The 21,959-nt window shown below is 43.4% G+C and overlaps 1 protein-coding gene across 1 annotated transcript in view; it reads left to right on the top strand.

Annotated features, from left to right (window-relative positions):
* Nucleotides 1-21,959, top strand: part of ephb6 (eph receptor B6) — a gene marked incomplete at both ends in the record, with an annotated part of 101,777 nt that overhangs the window by 5,095 nt on the left and 74,723 nt on the right. The window contains one exon of the mRNA XM_080737699.1: nt 18,322-18,386. Coding sequence (XP_080593825.1) covers nt 18,322-18,386 — 65 coding nt within the window. The remainder of the gene's footprint in view (nt 1-18,321; nt 18,387-21,959) is intronic.

Genomic DNA, 21,959 nt, shown 5'->3' with positions numbered 1-21,959 from the left:
GCTTGCATAGCAGATGACCTTTAGAGCGTGTCAGTGGCTGTGAATTTGATTTATCACTTTCTCATTTCTGCCTCTGCAACAGACACACTACACACTGCACAGACACGCTTGCATGTTGCCACAATATCCATTCATGTACAGTACCACAGCTGAATTCACTAATTAACACCACTTTAATCAGATGCATTAATTAACACCACTTTAACCAGATGCATATTAGCCAGACGAAAACACAAAAGTACACTGTACAGTACAGCATTACAGTACATACAGTACCCAGCTTTTATTTGCCCTGGGTGAGGGGAATAACAAAAGGACAGAGAGGGTGACTGGTCAACTTCCATATCTTCCCTAGGGGTTATACATTAGCCAAGTGTAATTGTGCACTGAACTGGCATTGCATTGGTTCTTTGTTTAACCTCTTGAACCCTATATATTTTATTGTATGTCATACAAGCTCACAGCGTGTCGCATCTCTCCACATTGTGAGCTAGGGCTGCACGATTTTGGGAAAATATCTAATTGCGATTTTTCGGACTAATATTGCGATTGCGATTTTATTCGCGATATTTATATATTTATTTTAAGGTAGGATAAGTGATAGTTTTTTTGGTTAAAACAATGTTTTTTTTTTGTTAAAAGGTATTAGTCCACTTGCCAGAATCTGAACCCTGGCATATTGAGTACAGCAAGGTTTTATGTTAGAAATGTTGAGTAAGGGTCCCCAGCATGTAGAAACTGCCGGATGCTAACTTGCATATGTTGAGCAATTTTCATAATTTGCATAATTCGATTTATTTAGCATAATCCCCCATAATAATGGATAATATGTCAAAAACTGATTGGCTGATTTCAACAATATTGGAGTGGTTTTGGGGGTTATTGAGAATGCTGAATCCATTTCTGACATTTTCTAAATTCAAAATGGCCGTTTTAAACCGGAAATGGCCTTATACCAACTTAGAGTGGGGTGATTTTGATACTTTTTTTTATATAACCCCCAAAACCACTCCAATATTGTTCAAATCGGCCAATCAGTTTTTGACATATTATCCATTATTATAGGGGATTATGCTAATTAAAGCTAATTATGCAAATTATGAAAATTGCTCAACATATGCAAGTTAGCATCCGGCAGTTTCTACATGCTGGGGACCCTTACTCAACATTTCTAACATAAAACCTTGCTGTACTCAATATGTCTGGGTTCACAATGGGGCTCTATGGGCTGGCAAGTAGACTATATATAATAAATTATTTTAACCAAATAAAATCACTTCCGTTGAAAATGTATTGTGTAACTGATTTTTAATAACTAGGCAAATTGGCAATCATGCAAATGGTTTGATTCAGTTCAGTTATATTTTCAAAAGATTCCCTTTTATTTTGCTTATTAGCAATATAAAACGTTTTTATATTCAGAAAGATCTCAGTAATGGTATTTATTGTCTGCCTCTCATTATCGTCAAGAAAGAAAGTACCGTATGTTGCTGCCTCGATTTTTGCATTTAGGGTGCAAAAATGCACCCTAAGACACACCATAAGTTTCACATGTGTGCAGGGGACGGAGGAGGGGAGCCACTGTCAGACAGAAATCACTTTTGCGATTATTTGCACCTTTGCGATTTTGCTAATTGCGTGGTTCCAAATAGCGATTTCGGTTTAAAAACGATTAATTGTGCAGCCCTATTGAGAGCTTGTATACAGTAGATCGTCTATTTTTGCCGAACATTCGCCTGTTATGACATGCCTAGAGTGCTAGGCTTGTGTAGTTAAGGAACTTAGTTCAACTTATCATGTAAAACCTGGAGGAAAATGTCTGACAGCCATGGTTGTTTTTCGGATAGTTTGGTAGAATTGTTGGCAGAGGAGACTGAGGAGAAATGATATCCAAAACGCAGAGTGGAAACTAGCTCAACGAATGGCTGCGTAGCAACAAAGATGGGGCATGCCAGCAACACACCGTCTGTGTTCTGAGCCAGCTCTCTCCCCACGCTGTTGGAAAATCCCAACGGGACCAATAAACTATACTATTTAGTACGCCCGAGAAGTAGAATGTTGACAGTGTAGTGTTAATCTATTAACTGAAAGGGTTGATCAGATGCTATTTTCTCATCTTTGGTTATTGGTATATAATAAAGAAGTTATAACCCAGCATCCGTCATTGCCTGAGTTTGGAAAACCAGGGGAATGATGAATGCTTGGGTGATAAAACACTGTACGGTCTTTTTTTAGAGTAGCTAATAATTTTTTTGCCCTTTTTTCTTCCAATATATGATTTGTTACGCCAATGAATTTCTCCTCACACACATTTCTGTGTTGTCACTGCTGTTGTATATTCATGGGTTGCATTTGTAGTCCTACACTGGCCATATTGAGGACCAACACAGGTGTTCTGATTGGCGTAGAACATTAGTTCTATGCCAATCAGACAAATTGAAACACCTGTGTTAGTCCTCAACATGGCCGTTTAGGACTACAAATGCAACCTATGAATACTGGCTAACCTACCAGCGAGGAGCCCCCACCAGGAGGACGTAGTGCCTCCCTCCAACTCCTCTCGTTCGACACCCCTGCTGACAGCCATCGCCCCAACCTGTAGGAGTACAGTATGTGCAGCGACAAAGATCACCTTCCCCGCCCAGCTTCCCTCACATGAACACGGCTATATTATTATAGACCAGGGGTGTCCAAAAGGTAGATAGATCGTGATTTACCAGTAGACACAAAGGCTGTGCAGGTAGACCACATGACATGCCCCTAAAAAACATTATTAAAATAGGCTATTTAAAAAAATATTTATAAACAAAAATCACAAAACCCCTCTTTTTGGCATCTGTCACTTGAATTATGGTGACTTGATTAGTTGGCATCAAGAAGGGCCTGTCAGCTCCCTTCATGGCTTCTAAAGTAGGCAAAACCCCCCACAATGCAATGCTTTGTTTTCAAGAGTCAGTAGAATTACAAAGAACTTGAAAACCTACCACTTCCGTACAGAATGGGAGGAAGACTTTCCGCCCCACTATTTCTCATTCCAAGGGCGCTGGCATTACTGGTAAGTAATACCAATTCCGCCATTCCAGAGCCCCCTCAGGTAACTTTTTTGGGTGTGGGTAGATCATGTAGCTCTCAAGTCAATAGACGATCTAGATCTGCAGATATATATTATAGACCATGGCATCTGCCAACCATGGGTTGGCTTCAGGTACAGTATCTCACCCCTGCGCCACCCTAGCACCAGTAAAGCCCTTTGCACACAGGACAGTTGCGTTTTTTTCGTTTGCGGCATGAATAAAACGCATTGGATTTGGTGTGCAAGGCTGTGCGGAATCGGCGCTGCGGATCCAAAAAGGAGTCATAAAAGGAGTGATGAGTTTTTCACCGCATGCGACAAGACGCACGAATCGAACTGGGTTCGATCGAGAAAAAAACGCATGGCGGCAGCCACTCGTCGCACGGCTAATTCGGAGCCGGTGTGCATGAGGTCATAGAGAATCATTGTTTTCTTTTCAAAAAATTATATTGTCCGTTTTATCCGTGCGGTTAAACGTGCCTGTGTGCAAAGGGCTTAAGAGTAAGAGCGACCGTCAGGTCACAGTATACACAAAGAGGCCTGTAAGTGGCATTGGTTCCACCCACAAGTTTGTATGACAACGGTTGATGAGTAAAGCCAAATAAAGTTTGGGCCAATCAGAGGAGGGGGCGGGGCTAAGTTAAAAGAAATTAAGGTGAAGGACTCTTAATCAAGTCAATTGACACCACCCACAAGTTTGTACGACAAACGGTTGATGAGTAAAGCCAAATAAAGTTTTGGCCAATGAGGGGAGGGGGCGGGGCAAAGTTAAACCAATGAAGGTGAAGGACTGTTGGAGCAGCAGGAGTCTGTGGTCCCCGGGAATTCCCAGTGAGAGTTGATTTGGTCATTTTTGCACTATTTGGCGGCTGTGACAGGGGGTCCGTGGAGGTCCGGGGGTCCTGAAGGTTGTGGTTTGGCAGGCAAGTGTGTGGAAAATTTCACATGGATAGGGGCAACGATGGCAGAGATATGAGTAGGGCAAAAGTGTGACGTGACGTGACAGACGGACGGACGGACGGACGGACGGACGGACGGACGGACGGACGGACGGACGGACAGACAGACAGACAGACGGTGGAGGTTTTGACAGTAACTGCGACCTGACGGTCGCAATTACATGGTTCTTGCTACATACATTTGCACATGTAGAGATCTTTGTGCTTTGGTTCAAGATTCAAGTGGGTCTGTTTGTCATTCAGTCATACATGTACAAGCAGCGAAATGTTGACAATTGTACGGAGGTCATTTCAGGTGGTAGGAGTTTGAATTGTGTATTTCAGTTTTTAATTATATTTTCTACCGTTACTGTTACATTTGGCTACTGACAAGTCTTACGCTACATGGCTGTGCAGTGAACTGTAGACCTGTAGAAGGTGTGCGTGCTTCTGTTTGCTTTAGTACGCTGGAGGTCTGACTCTGGGGACCCCAGGGGTCCTTGGGGGGGGGGGGGTCCCAGCTAAATCATTTATAGTTATTAACCAAATGGAACCTTACAGGTACATTAGTATACTGTATCAGTACTGCATTTTGTGCTCATTTCCCAATAGAGAGGGAGATTATACCCTAAAGATATATGGTGACTCCCTATTTTGGGCATGCCATTATAGGGAGAAAATGTAACATTTATGTCATTTATTCTTTCTTTTTAAATAGCAAACATAGTGGCTCTACAAACTCACATGTCAAGATGCGATGCACTGTAAGCTTGTAGATCGCTTTGCTTCTTTATTTGCTATGAATGAAGGTGAGCACTGCGATTTTGACTTTGTGCATTGGTGTGCCTGCATTGGGCACAAATAAGAACTTTGAAAACCAGTGCTATAGCACACTGTCACTCTGTAGTAGTCCTGCACAGCCATCGCACCTGATGGCCCTCTGGCATATTTATCTTTCTCATCATGGCTGAACGGAGCTGCAGCGATGCTCGTCAAGCTTATGTGTATCGTCAAATTAACCCACTGAGAAGTTTGTCATAACACGAAAAGGTGATTGGTTTTTGCACAACACACAGATAGGCCATGATAGGGTGCGGGGGGTTGGCAACGGCTTCTGTTGACATTGCAACGATGTGCACAGCATAGCGTACTAATTATGGCTGTCTTCACGTCGCCAACGAACAATGACGAACACGTTTTTTCTGTCTTCATGGAAATCCGAGGAATTCAGGACCTTGTGTTGACACAATGTGTCCTCTGTAACAAAAAAGGCCTTGGGCATCGGGGCTGCCACTCACACTGCGCGTAGCTTATATTAGTTGTCATTCTCACTATAAGGTCACGTGGGCCATCTCTCACATTGTTGTCTGACATTAAGTTGTATTAATTAGACAGATAATGGCCCTTAAAGCGGGTGTGATAAGCTGTCTTTTAAAAAGATCCGATAAAAGGGGAGAAAAGTGGGATGAAAATGTGACACACGTCTCACAGTGGGAGTCGTCTGGGCCGAAGCCACTAAAGCAGATAAAGGCCACGTGCTGCAGTGACAGTCCCCCCCGGGGCAAGGCGTGCGTGCACGTGCAAAGTAAACACGCGCACGGCGCGCCACGGGAGCAGAAAGCAGAGAGAATAATACGCCTTGCACCCGCTGCGACCGACCGGTGACCCTGAGACCCCAAGGCGAGAGCCGAGGCTGTTTGGTTGGGCTTTTAAAAAAGATCTTATAGAATAGCTATTATAAGTACAAAAAAGTGCTCTGTGTCCCTCACTGGATTCATGCTTTCTTTCTGTGCCAGCAGGACTGAGCCAGCAGGCTGCCTTTCTCCACAAATTCACAGGTCTGGGCATTCTGTGACATGAGGGGTTGTATTGGTTTGAGTCTTCCCTGGGGTGACAGGCAGCCAAGACTTGCTGTCCCGAGTCTCCCGACTCAGTCAGGGCAGCGGCAGATAATGTCCCAGATAATGTGCCTGCGTGTGGAGGGAGGCAGTGAACTGCAGCTCACGACCAAACTGCAAGATGGGCGTACGGTGAAATGTTCACTGACCACTTAAACCGCTATACTCGACCCCTTCCTTTCCCCCCCGAAAATAGCCGATCTACAAGCTCTCATCACGTTGAGTTGCGATGTGTTTTATGAGCTTGTAGATCAGCTATTTTCACCAAATGTTTTCCCCAGAATAGTGTAAAAGTGGACCCAAATGGGCAGTGTAAATGGATATATGAACTTTAATAGGCGTGCTATCGAGAACTGTCTGAGCATAAAAAACATATTTTATCCACTCCCCATGAAGTATGCGTCAGTAAAAAACTGGCACCGGTTATGCTGACATGAGGACTATGCATTAAAGACCTTCTTAAGCCTAAAATGAAGTCGGGGCCAACATTAAGCGATGAACAATCGCTCCTTCCTCCTTAGATGTGCTCTTTTACGGGCAGTTCTGTGTCAGAATCAGTCTGAGGCGTAGCGTTTGAAGCCAGATGATCCGTCTTCCCAGCACATGTCAAGAGTTTGAGAGATGAGGTGAGAAGATGGAACATAGCTGGACCGCAGCCTCTGAATGGACTGAACCTCAGAGAGAGAGAGAGCACTGCCAAGCATATGACTGGTTTATACTCGGTTATACGTGCCGTGTCGCACACTGAATAGAGATGATCTACAAGCTCACCACAGTGTCACTCCATGACGCGCCTTAAGCTTGTAGATCGTCTCATTTTCATTTCAAGATACCGGTGCGCAAGTACGTTTTAAACCACCATACTTCTGTCGGGCCTCCTACGCAAACCTTTTCTTGTTGCTGCTTGTTCAGTGGAGAATGGTGTCATGCTCTGTCATTCACCATGGCTACCAGGGTAGCGCCTCCATTCAGCTGAACCGCAGGGAAAGTTTTGATAACTCCCTTTGACGTGTGCGAGCTTATTTCGGGAATTTGCGTTATAATCCCTATTCCACTGTCCTCCTCGCCCTCCTTCTCCTCACATCTCCTTCCTTCATCCATCATGTGTCTCTCCCTCTGTGAGTCCCACTCTCTCTCTCTCTCTCTCTCTCTCTCTCTCGTCTGTGGTTGTTTTGTAAGGATGGTTTTTGGGGTCGGCCACGTCCTTGCTTGGCTGTATCATCATCAACATCTGGAGCATGTTATATGGGCTGGGTGGAGGAGGATGCGCTGACAACAGACAAACAGGAGGCGACCGCTGCTCGCCGCCTCAAAGGAAAGGACAGCCTGGCCTGTATAGCATAGTGCAGGGGTCTTCAACAGCGGGTCCGGGACCCCTAGGGGGTCCTCAGAGTTACTACAGGGGGTCCTCCAAATCTTTGTGTGATATAAACTTTTTTCTCCTTTTTTTATATGAACCGTTTGAACCCTATAGTGTCCATATTCGGAGAACTTAAGCCAAAAATATCAGATCTACAAGATCTCACAACGCCTCGCGCTACGAGGCGTTGTGAGCTTGTAGATCGGCTATTTTTGGCGTAGAGGGGAAAAGAGCAGACTATAAGTACAGAGTGAAAGGCCAAGTTTATTAAGTATTGACGGTTCAAGTAGTTAAATGTCTGAAAACACAAATTGACATGAATCCAAAATACACAGATGATTGTGCTGTCAAACGATAAAACTGTATGGAATCTATGAGAAGGTTGTGGGGGTACCTGCTTCATCTCTCTCTCAACTAAGGGGTCCTTGGCCTGAAAACGTTGAAGACCCCTGCTGTATAGCATAGTGTGTAAATGGAAGATTTACATTACCGGTATGTAGCACCCTTTTCCACCCAAAAAAGGTATAAGCACTTTACAATGTATTTCACACATTCACACTCACTGCCAGTGGAGGAAACCATGCAGGGCAGTGAGGGCACCAGCCTACGCATGGGGAGCAGTCAGTCAGGGGTTCTGTGTGTTGCTCAAGGACGCAGCCAGGAGTAGCCGGTGAACGGACCGGAAAACTTGCTATTCCCCCCCCCCCCCCCCCCCGTGTGTGTGTGTGTGTGTGTGTGTGTGTGTGTAGTAGGCTATATGTGATGTATTCGTGAACACACACAGAAATCCACATACCAACGGCTTAGGCAACACGAAGGTGAGGCAACACCGATCATTGACATGAATAAGTACCCAATATTACACAAGACAAATGGGAAGAGGAATTCAGAACGACAATGATGCAGTATTCAGAATAATCATATACTGTAACGTAATCTATTAATCAGCACGGATGTGTCTAAATCTGTGTCTGCTATTGTTAGTAATGTGTCTGTACCTGCGAGTCTGGGTACATGATAATATACACATACACAATGTACATGACCTGTATATTGTATTATGCTGTGTTTGTCTGTGTATGTACAGTAGGTGTGTTTGTGTGCAAATGTAACTATGTGTGTGTGTGTGTGTGTGTGTGTGTGTGTGTGTGTGTGTGTGTGTGTGTGTGTGTGTGTGTGTGTGTGTGTGTGTGTGTGTGTGTGTTTTCTCCTCCGTTCATGCCTATACTGTATGTACCTGTGAATTGGTCCCTTGCCAAGGTGTTTGTGGTGGCTCAGCTCCAAAGCACGAGTCTGTGCATTTTTCACAGGTTGTGTTATGTTTGGCTGCGCCTCCCCATGCACACGAGGTGTCAAGGCATGATACACTCAAACACACACCTCCTGCTCCGCATTAATATTAACGCTAAAATGCTTTGTTGAGCACCGGCCGGGACACCGTTGCCGGGAAAGTGTGGCAAAGTACTCTACATGTGCTTTCAAGGAGCCGTGACATGGAAGAAGGCGCTACACGTAGCGCTGGAGAGTGTCACACTTTACGCGTTATCAGAGAGATATGGGTGTGTGGGTGGATGGGAGGATGGGTGGGAGGTTTACAGGTGGAGTGAGAGAGAAAGAGAGAAAGAGAGTGAGAAGAGAAAGAGACAAACAGAGAGAGAGATTGAGAGAGGGAGATGGTGGTTGGAGTGAGAGAGAGAGCGAGAGATAGAGGTGGGACGTTCGCGAACAAATCGGGTCTTTTGAAAATGAGCAATGGGATCCAGTTCGCAGTATAGGGAGCCAATCCTTTTTTTGAGGAGGGGGAGTAAATTCTTTACTTGTTGTGTTGATACTTTTACTTAAAAAGTTCAGAATTAGAATGTACATGAGTAAAAGTACAAGTGTATTGGTATCAAAATGTACATAAAGTACCAATAGTAGAAAGTGCTCATTATGCAGAATGTCCCATTTCACAGGTTTTCCAATGAATAAGATGAAGAAAAGCCGAAATGTATATACTGTAGGGTTCAACTGATTTGTAATTATAATCAAATTCTACAAAGTAACTAGTAACTAAAATGAGCCAGTCTTTTGAACGGCTCTTTGAAAGGAACGGATCCCAGAGATCCAGCTCACTTCAAAGAGCCATAAATCCCATCTCTAGTGAGAGTAGGGGGATGGGGGCTGCAGGTGGAGTGAGAGTGAGAGAGAGAGATGGATGAGGGAGGCAGAGTGGGTCACACAGGGCAATCACTGCAGCTGTGATGGGGACACACTAATGCAGGTCACCTCTATATGCCAGAGCACACAGCACACCACGTTGGAAGGGAAACCAGAGAGAAGTGTGGGCTCAGAGAGATTGATTGACATACTGTAGGTTTTAGTGTTGTTGTGACTGCAGGCAAATATGATTTGTTTCTCAAATTATTATGATCTTTAGGATTGACTGTCCAGCTGTCATTCGCATTTGTGTATTCATATTTTGTTGACATATCTGCGTTGGTTTGATGTGGTAACGACGTTAACGACATAGGAATGAGTAATGCTGAAGTTACTCATGTTCTCATATTTTATTTGCAGAAAAGAACTGATCTAGAAAGGCTCACAATGTTGAGAACTTGTAGCTCGGTAGAGTCGAGTGTCCAGACTTTTCCTTTTTTATTATTATTTTGTAGACAATCTGATTCCAATCTGGATAGGCCAACATTTTCATTTGGGCTGGCAGTATAAATGTAGAGATGATAGACACGCTCCACATGTGCATAAATGCACAAAGCGATGATCCCCTTTTACACTTACCATAAAATATCTGAATATCTGGTAAGCGATCCCATCTCACCCTTGTGTTCAAAATCTCACTTCCTGTAACTGTGATCTGATAACAATATGAGCTAGAGCACCTCCAGATATGGTCAGGCAGATCTGACACCTTGCATTAAGATATCCAGATGCAGATCACACATTTTAATGCAAGGTGTAAAAGGGAATCACTTGTTTCAACCTCTTTCTCACAAGGAAGGCACTCCCATAAAAGAAAGAGACAAATACTAATACAGAGATATCATATTTTGCTACTTTTGTCAACTATAAAGTCATGCCTAAATTACAGTAGGATTTAAAGTTGTTAAGTCTGTGTTTTTACAAGAGCTGACTAAATCATATACGGTACACTGGATCCATTGGAAGACAGGTTCTTATTTCCATATCCTGAAAAGTATAGTGCTTTTGGACATGCAAGGTTTCCACCTGACAATATACAGTATATAGTCGTTTATGGGAACATAATAATATTTTTCAATGTTTCTCGCCAAGCGGATGCACAGTCCATATGAAGAGAGAGAGAGAGAGAAAGAATACATTTTTGACAGATTGTCATGTACCGTACAGTGTGTGCATTCAATTGTACCCATTATTTCACTCTGTCTCACCCCTCCATCATAATCCCCTCTATTTTTGTCTTTGTCGCTCGCTCCATCTCGCTCTTCAATTCCCTGCTCTCTGGTGTGACATACCTTTCTTCACCAAACAAACAGTGGAGAATGCAGTAACCAGCATCAATAATGGAACAGCGTGTACCTCCTTTATTTAAGGTTACATAGATGTCTGGGTCCTGCTGTCACTTTATTGATGAATAATACAGAGAGAGAGAGAGAGAGAGAGAGAGGCTGACGGGGACAGGGACCGATGGAGGTACCGTGGGAAGAGGGAACGTATTGACTAGCGCTGGAGAGAGGTAGAGATGGGCAGGGGTGTCGCACCAGATTCTGGGCCCTGGGTACAAGGATTCACTGCGTTATTTTGAAGGTTTTTTGAAAAACCTTTCTATGTCAATGGTGCTCAAACGTTTTCATGTGAAAGACCCCCAAAATTATATGTATTTGGCCACGGACCTCCATCTCAAAATATTTTGTTCCAGGGACCCCAGAAGCAAAATTTTAGTTACAAATGTTCACTTAAAAAATACATACTGATACTGTATGTATTTTCACGACTTTTCGAAAATAGCAGATCTACAAGCTCGCATGTAGCACTCGGTGCCGTACATGAGCTTGTACGTCTGCTATTTTTCAATAGCTAAAGTATATAAAATAATTAAAGCCCCTCCACCTTGGGCCCTACTAACTCAGTCCCACTCCCCCCGCCCCCCCCCCCCCCCCTTGTGACGCCCCTGGAGATGGGACAAGAATGGAATTTAAGTAAAGAAAGAAAGAAGAGAGAGAGTGAAGGAACTAAGCAGAAAGGGGGACGCCATGAAGCATTAACACGGCACTCAGGCCTTGCATCGCAAACTCAGCGGTTTTACAATCTGCTGGGGACAAACTTTGAGTGTGTTTCCCCTGTCAGATGGACCAATCGCAGCAACGCTCCTGCGCTTTGTTCATTGATGGGCCCTCGCCGCTGTTAAGAGTAGGCCCGCCTGAGTAAAATGGGCTTTTAGCGAGCAGCAAACTTGGGGACGAGTTTACTCTAGGTTCCATTCGTTTGGAGTTTGTCACTGAACAAACCGCTGCAACACCCGCAAAGTCCAACCACAAAGATTTAATTCCATTTTATGATATACTGCACTTTGTGGTGTGAAGGTGTTACACGCCGAAAATAGCCAAACAAGCTCAGTCGCATCTTGGTGTGTTGTAAGGTTTTTCACCATGGTTACTGTACGTGCCCAAAATAGGGATGCCATGTTGGAGGTGCAAACTACTTAAATGTAGGGTAAGTGATTTCACTTAAGTTTCAGTTTCAGTTTTCATGTAGGTGACAGGCGGAGGCCTTCCTCCAATCGTGATCAAGTGGGGGCCGCCCCCCACTCGACCATGATTGGAGGAAGGCCCCACTCTATCTTGATTGGAGGAAAACTTGTCACCCAACAGTTTTGGTGGAGCAACTGAAACTGCTTTTTTCTCCTCACAGGGAATATGGCTGAAGTCCAAATAAGGAGTCTGGACCAAACACTCTATAGTAACTAGTACTATCAGAACAGACCCATATTGTTATTATTTGAATTAAATGAAATCACTTACCCTACCTTTAAAAACTGTAAAACGTATACCCCAGCCCTATCCGTCAAAGTAACCATCATTGACTCCTCCAAACCCAAGACTTGGTCGCGTTTGAATTTCTTATCAAAGTTTCAAACTATTCCTGTAAAGGTGTGTGTCACATCATGGCACTCTGCCACGCTGCCCTCCTCCATTATTCAGCGTTGTAATGTCACGCAACGAGACATCCACGGAGTTCTCTGAGCGCCGCTCTCATGTTCTGCTCGTGTGTGCCGTCGTTCAGTCCCTAGCAGAGCACCGGGGGCCATGTAGGGGCCTTCGATTTGCAGGTCCCCGGACAAGGTAAATATTAATGGCAGGGAACAGCTTTTTTTTTCCCTCTTCATTTTCATCATTTATGTATGGCTGTGGCCCAAAAGGTTAATTGAATTTAAGATGACATGTTAAGAGTATCCAGCATACTGTACATGCGTGTGTGTGTGTGTTTGTGTGTGTGTGTGTGTGTGTGTGTGTGTGTGTGTGTGTGTGTGTGTGTGTGTGTGTGTGTGTGTGTGTGTGCGCGTGTGTGTGTGTGCGCGCGCGTTTGCGTGCGTGAGATCATTATTAATAGGGCCGCTCTTAATGAGGTCAGAATACATGATACATAGGTTGTCTGACTGACATGCATGTAATATGTAGAACGCCAGATGAATGTGCGCAATAATTGCTTTGGAATTATCAGAGAGTTAGTGGGGGAGGGGTAGCAGAGAACGAGAGAGAGAGAGAGAGGTGGAGAGGGAAAAAAGCTAGAAACGGTAGAAAATGTAGAACATTCTTGTAAAGTGTCAAATTGTTTTGGAAACTTTAATCTGGCAATTATGCACCTTGCCACAAAGCGTCAATTTGGTTGCAGTGATAGGATTTGATACAGCATGCTTCATCTTAAAACCCCTCATAAACCATGTCAGTATAAGAGGCTTTTCACTGGAGCCAAATGAGCCGGTAAGGGCACAGTTTTACACTCTCACAGTTGAATGAACACAGAATATTACACGTTGACCGCCTACACCATATGTGCCACATTTACATATTGGAAATGCTATCGATTTTCCACTTGGTTTATGTATATTAACATTGTACACATTCCATTGTGTCTTATTATTTGCACGTTCGTTAGTCCCTGTAACTCCTATGGAGTTTATGGTTTTCATTGTTATCAGATCCATGACTGCATGTCTGCCAAGCCATCCAAACATGATACGCTACTAGAGGCTTTACCCTGAGCTACTCATTCTGAGGGCACCTGCTGCATGTGTGTGTGTGTGTGTGTGTGTGTGTGTGTGTGTGTGTGTGTGTGTGTGTGTGTGTGTGTGTGTGTGTGTGTGTGTGTGTGTGTGGAGAGAGAGAGAATCCTGGCCTCTTAACTCTAGTAGGAGTGATACTACTCAACGTGTTCCATATTCCTGTGAGTGAGATCAGTGCCTGAGAGGAACAGAACACAGTGAGGTGGAGGTGCATACATAATGATAGAGGCTAGAGAGAAGAGAAGAGATGATGGTTGCGGTACAGAGTGGGTGGTGGGGGTGGGTGGGTGGGTGGGTGGCGGCTGTTGCTCAGAAAAGACAGGATGGGAAGATGAAGGATTGAAAGACAGCTTTGTGGGGGGTTTCCATCTGTGAACATAATCCTAAAAAGAAATCTGTTCACGGCAGAGCCAGAGGGAGGGAGTGATGGATGGATAGATTGATGGACGGATGGATGAAGGAGATAGAGAGAGAAGGAGGGGGAGAGATGGAGGGCTGGAGGTTGAAGGATTTGATGTCATCATAAGCCACAAATAATATAGGATTCCTGCTTTTACAAACAAGATTAATAGAGATAAAGACAGTTGGGAAGAGAGAGTGTGTGTGTGTGTGCGCGTGCGTGCGTGCGTGCGTGCGTGCGTGCGTGTGCGTGTGTACTTGCGTGTTTGTAGAGAGAACGAGATTGCATAGACAATAGCAAGATTAAAAAGAGAGAGGTGGCGGACAGATTGAGAGTAGCCAAATGCGATTTCTGGAAGTTGGTGGTTTACGAGGCCAGATTGAGAGAGGACAGAAAAAGAGAGAGGGCAGTGAGGAGATAGAGACATAATTGGGCTGTATTTTGATTTTCTTAAGTACCAGCTCTTATGCCTTAACTTATAGGCCTGTCCATACTGTCTCCGACCACCAAACCTTTCGCCGGAGAGTTCCGACTTGACGTGCAGCTTTCTGAACTCTAATTCGGGGTAATGCTTTTCAGAAGATGCGAGTGACGTCATTGTGTAGTCGGAGACAGTATGGACAGGCATTTAAGTTAAGGCATAAGAGCTGGTCCAATCAAAATAGAGCCCTATAGAGTTGAGGGCAAGAGAGAGAACAGAGGAAAAGACAATGAGAAAGACATAAAGATGCAGAGGGCATATACAGCCATTGACAGAGAGAAAGAGAGAGACAGAGATGAAAAATGAAGCCATCTTGATAGGTCACTGGTGTTGTGATGAACCAGGCCACCTTTTCATATCCCATCATGTCTCGTGGTGATTATTTGTGTGGAATTTACTCTCACACTGTCAGGATGAATCGTGCACACACACGCGCGCGCGCATGTGGAGCTGTGCTGCTTTCTTCTCCCGGGGATGATCGTCTGAGATTAAATTGAAACGAACACATGAAAGTTGTATGGAAAACTCGTAGAAATTATTCATTTGTAAACATTGGATGGATTCCGCTTCATCGCTGCAAAAGGGCCCCTAGCCTTCTGCTCTTTGTGCGCGCGCGCGTGTGTGTGTGTGTGTGTGTGTGCGTGTGTGTGTGTGTCTCTGTGTCTGTGTGTGTCTGTGTGTGTGTGTGAGAGTTATTGTGTGTCTGTGTGGGTTTGTGTTTGCATTGCAAGTTTTGTATGTGTACACAGACACACACACACACACACACACACACAAGCACACGCGTGAGCCGGAGCATATGGTTACGTGAGCGCGCGTTGCTCGTGCATGCTTGCGTGCTAAACCACCGCGTACTAACTAGGTTAACTGATTAGCATTCTGCTTGATGGAACGAGACATGAACTCCATCTGTGTCACTTATTAAAAAACATGCTCTCTGGTGTGTGTGTGTGTGTGTGTGTGTGTGTGTGTGTGTGTGTGTGTGTGTGTGTGTGTGTGTGTGTGTGTGTGTGTGTGTGTGTGTGTGAGTGCCCACTCGCTCCATCTTTATTGCTTCCTGTCAAAGTGCGGCAAACATTCATCCGCGCTATTGGACAGCGTTCAATCACCATCTCCTTGAGACGGTACTTGGTGCAGATTGCGATGGGCTGAGTTGACGACCCACTAGTGTTTTCTGAATGCTAATGGAGACTTGGAGAGCTGTGGGTATTGCTGTGGGAAGCTGCCGTTTGTCAGTTATGCTCTACACCAGGGGTCTTCAACGTTTTCAGGCCAAGGACCCCTTAGTCGAGAGAGAGATGAAGCAGGGACCCCCACAGCCTTTTCATAGATTCCATATAGTTTCATAATTGTTTGGCAGCACAAATCTGCACGATCATCAGTGTATTTTGGATTCATATCAATTTGTGTTTTCAGATATTTAACCACTTGAATCGTCAATACTTAATAAACTTGACCTTTCACTCTGTACTTAGTCTGCTCTTTTATATCGCTAGGTTTATATCGCACAAAGATTTGGTCCCAGACCCCCTGTTGAAGACCCTTGCTCTACACATAGTCAGCCAGCTTCAAGGCGTTTTGAAGCACCTTCTCTAAACTCAACTAGAGAAATAGCTCCTAAAAGGGGAAGATAATACCCCAAAAAAGACCCCAAAAGATTGTTTAACGTAATTATTTTATTAAATTGTTAACAACTCACTCACAGCCATTTACAATATGCTTGTGCGCCTATACTGCCAGGAATATTATTAATTTTTCAGAGTCACAGTAGATCTCCCTCATATGCATGACATTTTGGTAGGCTGTAGTCTATATAGTGTACACTAGATGTCGCCAACGATTAAGGTCTCTGGCGATTGCTAGAAGGCCTCAAATTAGCAACCAGTCCATCCACTTAGCATTAGCGTTAGCATGGAACGGCGCGGGACCCGTGCACGCCATACGCGCGCTTGATGGTCTAAAACATTTAGTGACTATGTGCCTTAGATGCTCAATAGACGCACAGACACTTCAAACCGGATCAAAATCCGACGTTTTGATGCTGAGATAGAGCGGAGTTGCTGTAATGGCTTCCAATGAAAAAAAATATGGTTGCGCTCGATTTCCGGTTTCCGGCGATGACGTCATTTCCATCGCAAAATCATTGCTTAAGCTTATATGAACCTAGAATGGTCATTTATAGCTCTAAATGTCAAAAAAATACCAAAACAATCAGAAAATGATCAGAAAGGCGACGTTTGGCGATCTGGCTGCCTCAGCCCTCCCCAAAATGGCGATTTTTGGCGATTTGGCTGTGAATCAGTTTTAAACGTAAATATCAAACATATCAGACATTTCTCAAAAGGAAATGCATGTATTTAGTGAAGTCAGACCGGAAGCAGGGATAACAACACTTAGAATGACCAGAGGGGGCTCCTTCACAGCAAAACCAGTCCTGCCACCCACTAATGGACCCACTAATGGTTATTCTGTTCTTCTTTGTAACATTTATTATAAATGATTGAAAACTACCTTCCATAGGTACTGTAGGATGAAAGAGACAACTCTTTTCATTATCGAAAATGTTATCACAATTCACTGAGCGGCAAATTGGTAAGAATACAGTTCTATGCTACCTGAGCACACACACTAGTTCAAACAGCTCCACTTCTATCTGAAGGTAAAATTGGAGGGCTACTGTAGCTTCTAAAATCACACCCGTGTGAACTGAGCGGTGGTTTACCCACCAACCCCCCCCCCCCCCCCCCCCCCTGTGTGTGTGTGTGTGTGCGTGTGTGTGTGTGCCTGGCCTGGCCTGAAAACAGCGCCCCTCCCTTAACATGTGTGGCCATAAAAGGTACTGCACCACATGAGGCTACATACAGACCCACAGACCCACCCACATACCCACATACCCACCCACATACCCACCCACATACCTACACACACGGCCACGCTATGGAGACGGTGTGACCACCGCTCAAAAACAAAATGAATATGGTACTACTTAATTAATTGTACTACTGTGTCTTTGTCAAAAACTCAAAATTCAGCTTTGTTCAGAGAGCGACATGGTCATTCAGCAAAATATAAATGAGCCATTATATTGGAGAACTACTGTAACAGTGCAAAGAACATACCGTACTTCCTACAAATATATTGCAAAAATCTGTTATGTTCAGTGAGCGTAGGAGACTGATTGCACTGGACAGCTCCCATGTGTAAAACCCTGCCTGCGTGCGTGCGTGCGTGCTTGCTTGTGTGAGTGTGAAAGAATAGCATCTATGTGCAGTGAGCTCTCCCTGGATGAGTAAAGGTTAAGACAATGTCTTAAATAATTTGTTTGCGGTTACTGTAATAGCACAGTAAATGTTCAATGCAATTTATTCAACAACCACTTAAGCCCTATACTGTATATTCTTTGTCGTACGGATTATAGTGGAATATAGCAGGTCTACAAGCTGACAATGCGTTGTGATGCAACACATTGTGAGCTTATACAGTTTAGGGATGGGACGATATGAACATTTCATATCAGAAAGGAAATCGCGATTTACAATATTATCGCGATAATCAAAAATAAAAATCCATTATCCTGGGGTAGAACATTTGCCCCAAAAAATGCCGATCTACAAGCTCACAACGCATCTGATATTTGGTAGAGAGTAAAAAAAAGACTGTATCAAGTACGTATGTTTTACCAATAGAGGGTTTAAAATGTACCGGATACAGTAGGCAAATAAAAGATGCATGACGGAGGACAATATCACGATAAATGAAATCTCTGCCATAGTGTTTTTTATCACGATAAACGATAATATTGCTTATCATCCCATCCCTAATACAGATTTGCTATTTTTTTTTTTTACTTTTGAAAATTACAAAAAAGTTTAAACTCTCTCTCTCTCTCTCTCTCTCTCTCTCTCTCTCTAGTGATGCTGCTGGACACAACAGAGTCTACCTCAGAGTTGGGCTGGACCGTCTATCCAGACACCGGGGTGAGTGGAGGCTGTGGGTGTTTGATTGTTTGTTTGTTTGTTTGTTTGATTGATTGATTGATTGATTGATTGATTGATTGATTGATTGATTGAAGAATTTATTAGGAGGTTGCATAGGAAAAAGTGCAGTTTCATGACAGTACAAAATCTACAAATCACTGGTACAAGGTCAACTAAAAGGAGATCCTAGTAAGCTTTTCGGCTTATTTACACAGGACAGGAGCCACTTTATGTTATCTCATATAACATTGAAAGACAGACGGATAGAACACAATACTTTGCGTAGGATATCATCACTAACAAAAGGGGAAAACAAGCAGTCATAAAGAATTAGAAATAAAAGGAAAAGATAAATACAAATAAATTGAAGGTATTTACAGTGGAACGGGGGAGGTAAGTATGGGCTTAGTCTATTACAAGTTTGGAGTTGCAGCCGTCTGTAGGTGACTTTTCAGAGCGATTTTGAAGGAGACTACTGTAGGTTTGGTCCTAGATGACAGTGATATGGTCTACTGTAGGTTTGCTCCTATACAGTGATATGGACTGCTGAGCCATAAAGCTCCTCTTATCTCTAAGCTGCTTTTCATCAAAGGTTGTGGCATCACCTTGAGTTATTGAAAAACATTTGCTTTGCAGATGGGTTGCTGGCTGGTTGTGCGTGTGTGTGTGTGTGTGTGCGTGCGTGCGTGCGTGCGTGCGAGTGAGTGAATATGCACAAATGAAGTTGTGCTGTTTGTATGAGTGTGTGTGTGTGTGTTGTGTGTGTGTGTGTGTGTGTGTGTGTGTGTGTGTGTGTGTGTGTGTGTGTGTGTGTGTGTGTGTGTGTGTGTGTGTGTGCGCGCGCGCGCTGTGTGTGTGTGCGTGTGTGTGTGTGTGTGTGTGTGTGTGTGTGTGTGTTTGTTTACAGAAGAGCAAGCAGAGTCAAGAGACAATGTGTTTGTGGCTGTTTATATTCATGAGTATGCTTATGTTTAATAAAGGATCCCCAATTAGAGGCCTATCTAGTCTTCCTGGGGTCCTGAACACAACGTCTGTGTGTGCATCGTTGCGTGTATTGTGTGTTAGCGTGACTGGACTGGGGTCAAACGCTGGGTCAGTTCAAAGCTATCGGTGTGTGAAGTGATCAGATGTGATCACAGCTCCTACATCATTAGGTTACATATAGACTTCCAGCCCCATTGAATTAACCTCTTAAGTCACTTAGACCGGGTACGCATTATTATAACTATTAAAAAATAGCAGATATACAAGCTCACAGCGCGGCACTAAATCTGCTATTTTTTTTTTAATCGTGAAAATATGTGCACATCTTTGAATATTTTGACCCGAAGTATCTTCTAAATCCTTCTAAGGTTTTTTGAAAAAACCTATGTTTCTATGTCAGTGGTTCTCAAACTTTGTAATGTCAAGGACCCCCAAAATGATATGTATTTGGCCACGGACCAGGCCAAATACATTTTCCAGGCCAAACTCCAGGGACCCCCCAGAAGCAAAATTTGAGTTACAAATGTTCACTTTAAAAATACATATATTCAAAGATTTGCTTTTCAAAAATAGCAGATCTACAAGCTCGCTGTGAGCTTGTAGATCTGCTATTTTTCAATAGTTACAGTAAATCATTGAATGATTCTAGGCCTAAATTGATTAAGTCACATTGGGTTGTGTTGTGAGCTTGTAGATGGGGTATTTTGGCCTAATGTTTGTAGGGACGCTGGGATTTGTGTGGTTAAACATCCTGTGAGTAATCAGACAAATCATGTTAGACAGAGCACAGTTCACTAGACTAAAGTATGTCACAGAATAATATTTTCTTTTGTTTCATTGATTCTGGCATGTCTTGCAAGTGTTTAGACTCTCAGATTTAAATTCAGATCGACTTTATTATCCCACACGGGGAAATTCATTTGGTCCCCCGTGCCAGACATAAAAACACCAGGAATCCACTGTAAAAACAACAGAATGCACGTACAGTAAGACCACAACATCATCATAATAAAACATTCAGACAGAGTAAAACAGTGCATTTAAATAAATAAAAAGTTTGATAGTTTGATATAAAAGTGCAAAAGTAAGGCCTAAAGTTTAAATCTGGACGTTACACTGGCTGATGGTTTGGGCAAGAGTTCTTGTGTCTACTTGACCAGGTCAGGTTTCTGCTGTGACAGAATTTGGAGTGATGTTGATGGGCAGTTTTTGGAGGATCAATCTGGTGTACAGATAGCTCTGGTCCAGAGCGTCAGCTGTCACTGACGCTCTTGACAGGCGGCTGACTCAAAGACTAGACCAGGATTTCTCTGCCCCTACGAGGGCTCAACTTCAGTCAATATAAACAAAGCTACTTTTCTACTCACCTAACCAAAGGTACCGTAGTTTTGCATTGTTGAAAATCTATTCTCCGCGGTGGGAAACCTCTCAGCACCCCACCCACTCTGTAAAATACATTATTTTTGTCATGAAATAAAACACACCCACCTCGAGCCACTGCTGACACAACCCGGAAATAAGCGGCGGTCGAGTTGGATGCATTTTATTTCATGACAAAAATATTTTACAGAGTGGGTGGGGTGCTGAGAGGTTTCCCATCGTGGAGAATAGACTTTCAGCAACGCAAAACTACCTTTGGTTAGGTGAGTAGCGAAGTAGTTTTGTTTATATTGACTGAAGTTGAGCCCTCGTAGGGGTAGAGAAATCCTGGTCTAGTCTTTTAGTCAGCCGCCTGTCAGAGCGTCAGTGAGAAGTCGCTGTGAGCTTATAGATCTTCAGTTTTTTTGGCAAATGTTCCGTCCCAGGTTAAAGGTTGTTGAGGATATTTTGATTATCGTAAATCACAATTGGGTTATGACATTTTCATATTGTCCCATCCCTAGATTGTTGTTTTTTGGTACAGTAAAAGCACCAGATTGTTCCTGCTGTCCTGATTTGTCGTTGCAGCCCGACTTGATCCTGTTTGCACGTTATCAAGCACACAGATACAACTAAAAGAAATAAATGCTCTTAAGTACCTATGCTTGTAAAATTAAACAGTAAACTTAGTTACGTAACTTAAATTTACTTACATTAAAATTAGGCTACATTCTCTGCTACTGTATTTCCCGATTTTTGGCAGTTACTGACGTTTATTTATTGTCTATTTCATTCGTATTTGTAACCCAATATTTTCCTACTGTTTCATTATATATTTTCAGGCCAGACAGTATGTTTTTTTCCTTCTAAAATGTATTTACTTCTCTTTAGTTTTCTATCAGTTTAATTACAGGAAATTGTTCATGCACCATTGTGCAAAAGTCAATGCTGTACAAAAGAGAAGCGCTGGTGTCCAGAGGCCAGGGTGGGTGAAATTACATAGCCTTGTGGATCGACTGTGCTCACCCTTATGTGAGTGGATATGACAGAATTGAACCTTTCTTGTTGTGTGCGGTTCACAAGAAAACTGTTAATCGATTTGTTCAGCTGAGATTTGACTCCCAGATTTACCAACTTCACCCCTGAGGTGATATTTTGTGTTGACAACGCTATTGAAGTCAATAATACACAGTAATTTATATGGACAGTAGGAAGGCTGAGAGGGAGACA

This window comes from Nannobrachium achirus (assembly GCF_963921795.1).
Source record: "Nannobrachium achirus genome assembly, chromosome: 2".
NCBI lineage: Eukaryota > Metazoa > Chordata > Actinopteri > Myctophiformes > Myctophidae > Nannobrachium > Nannobrachium achirus.
Note: the sequence above shows the minus strand (reverse complement) of the source record. Positions and strands in the feature narration are given on the sequence as shown.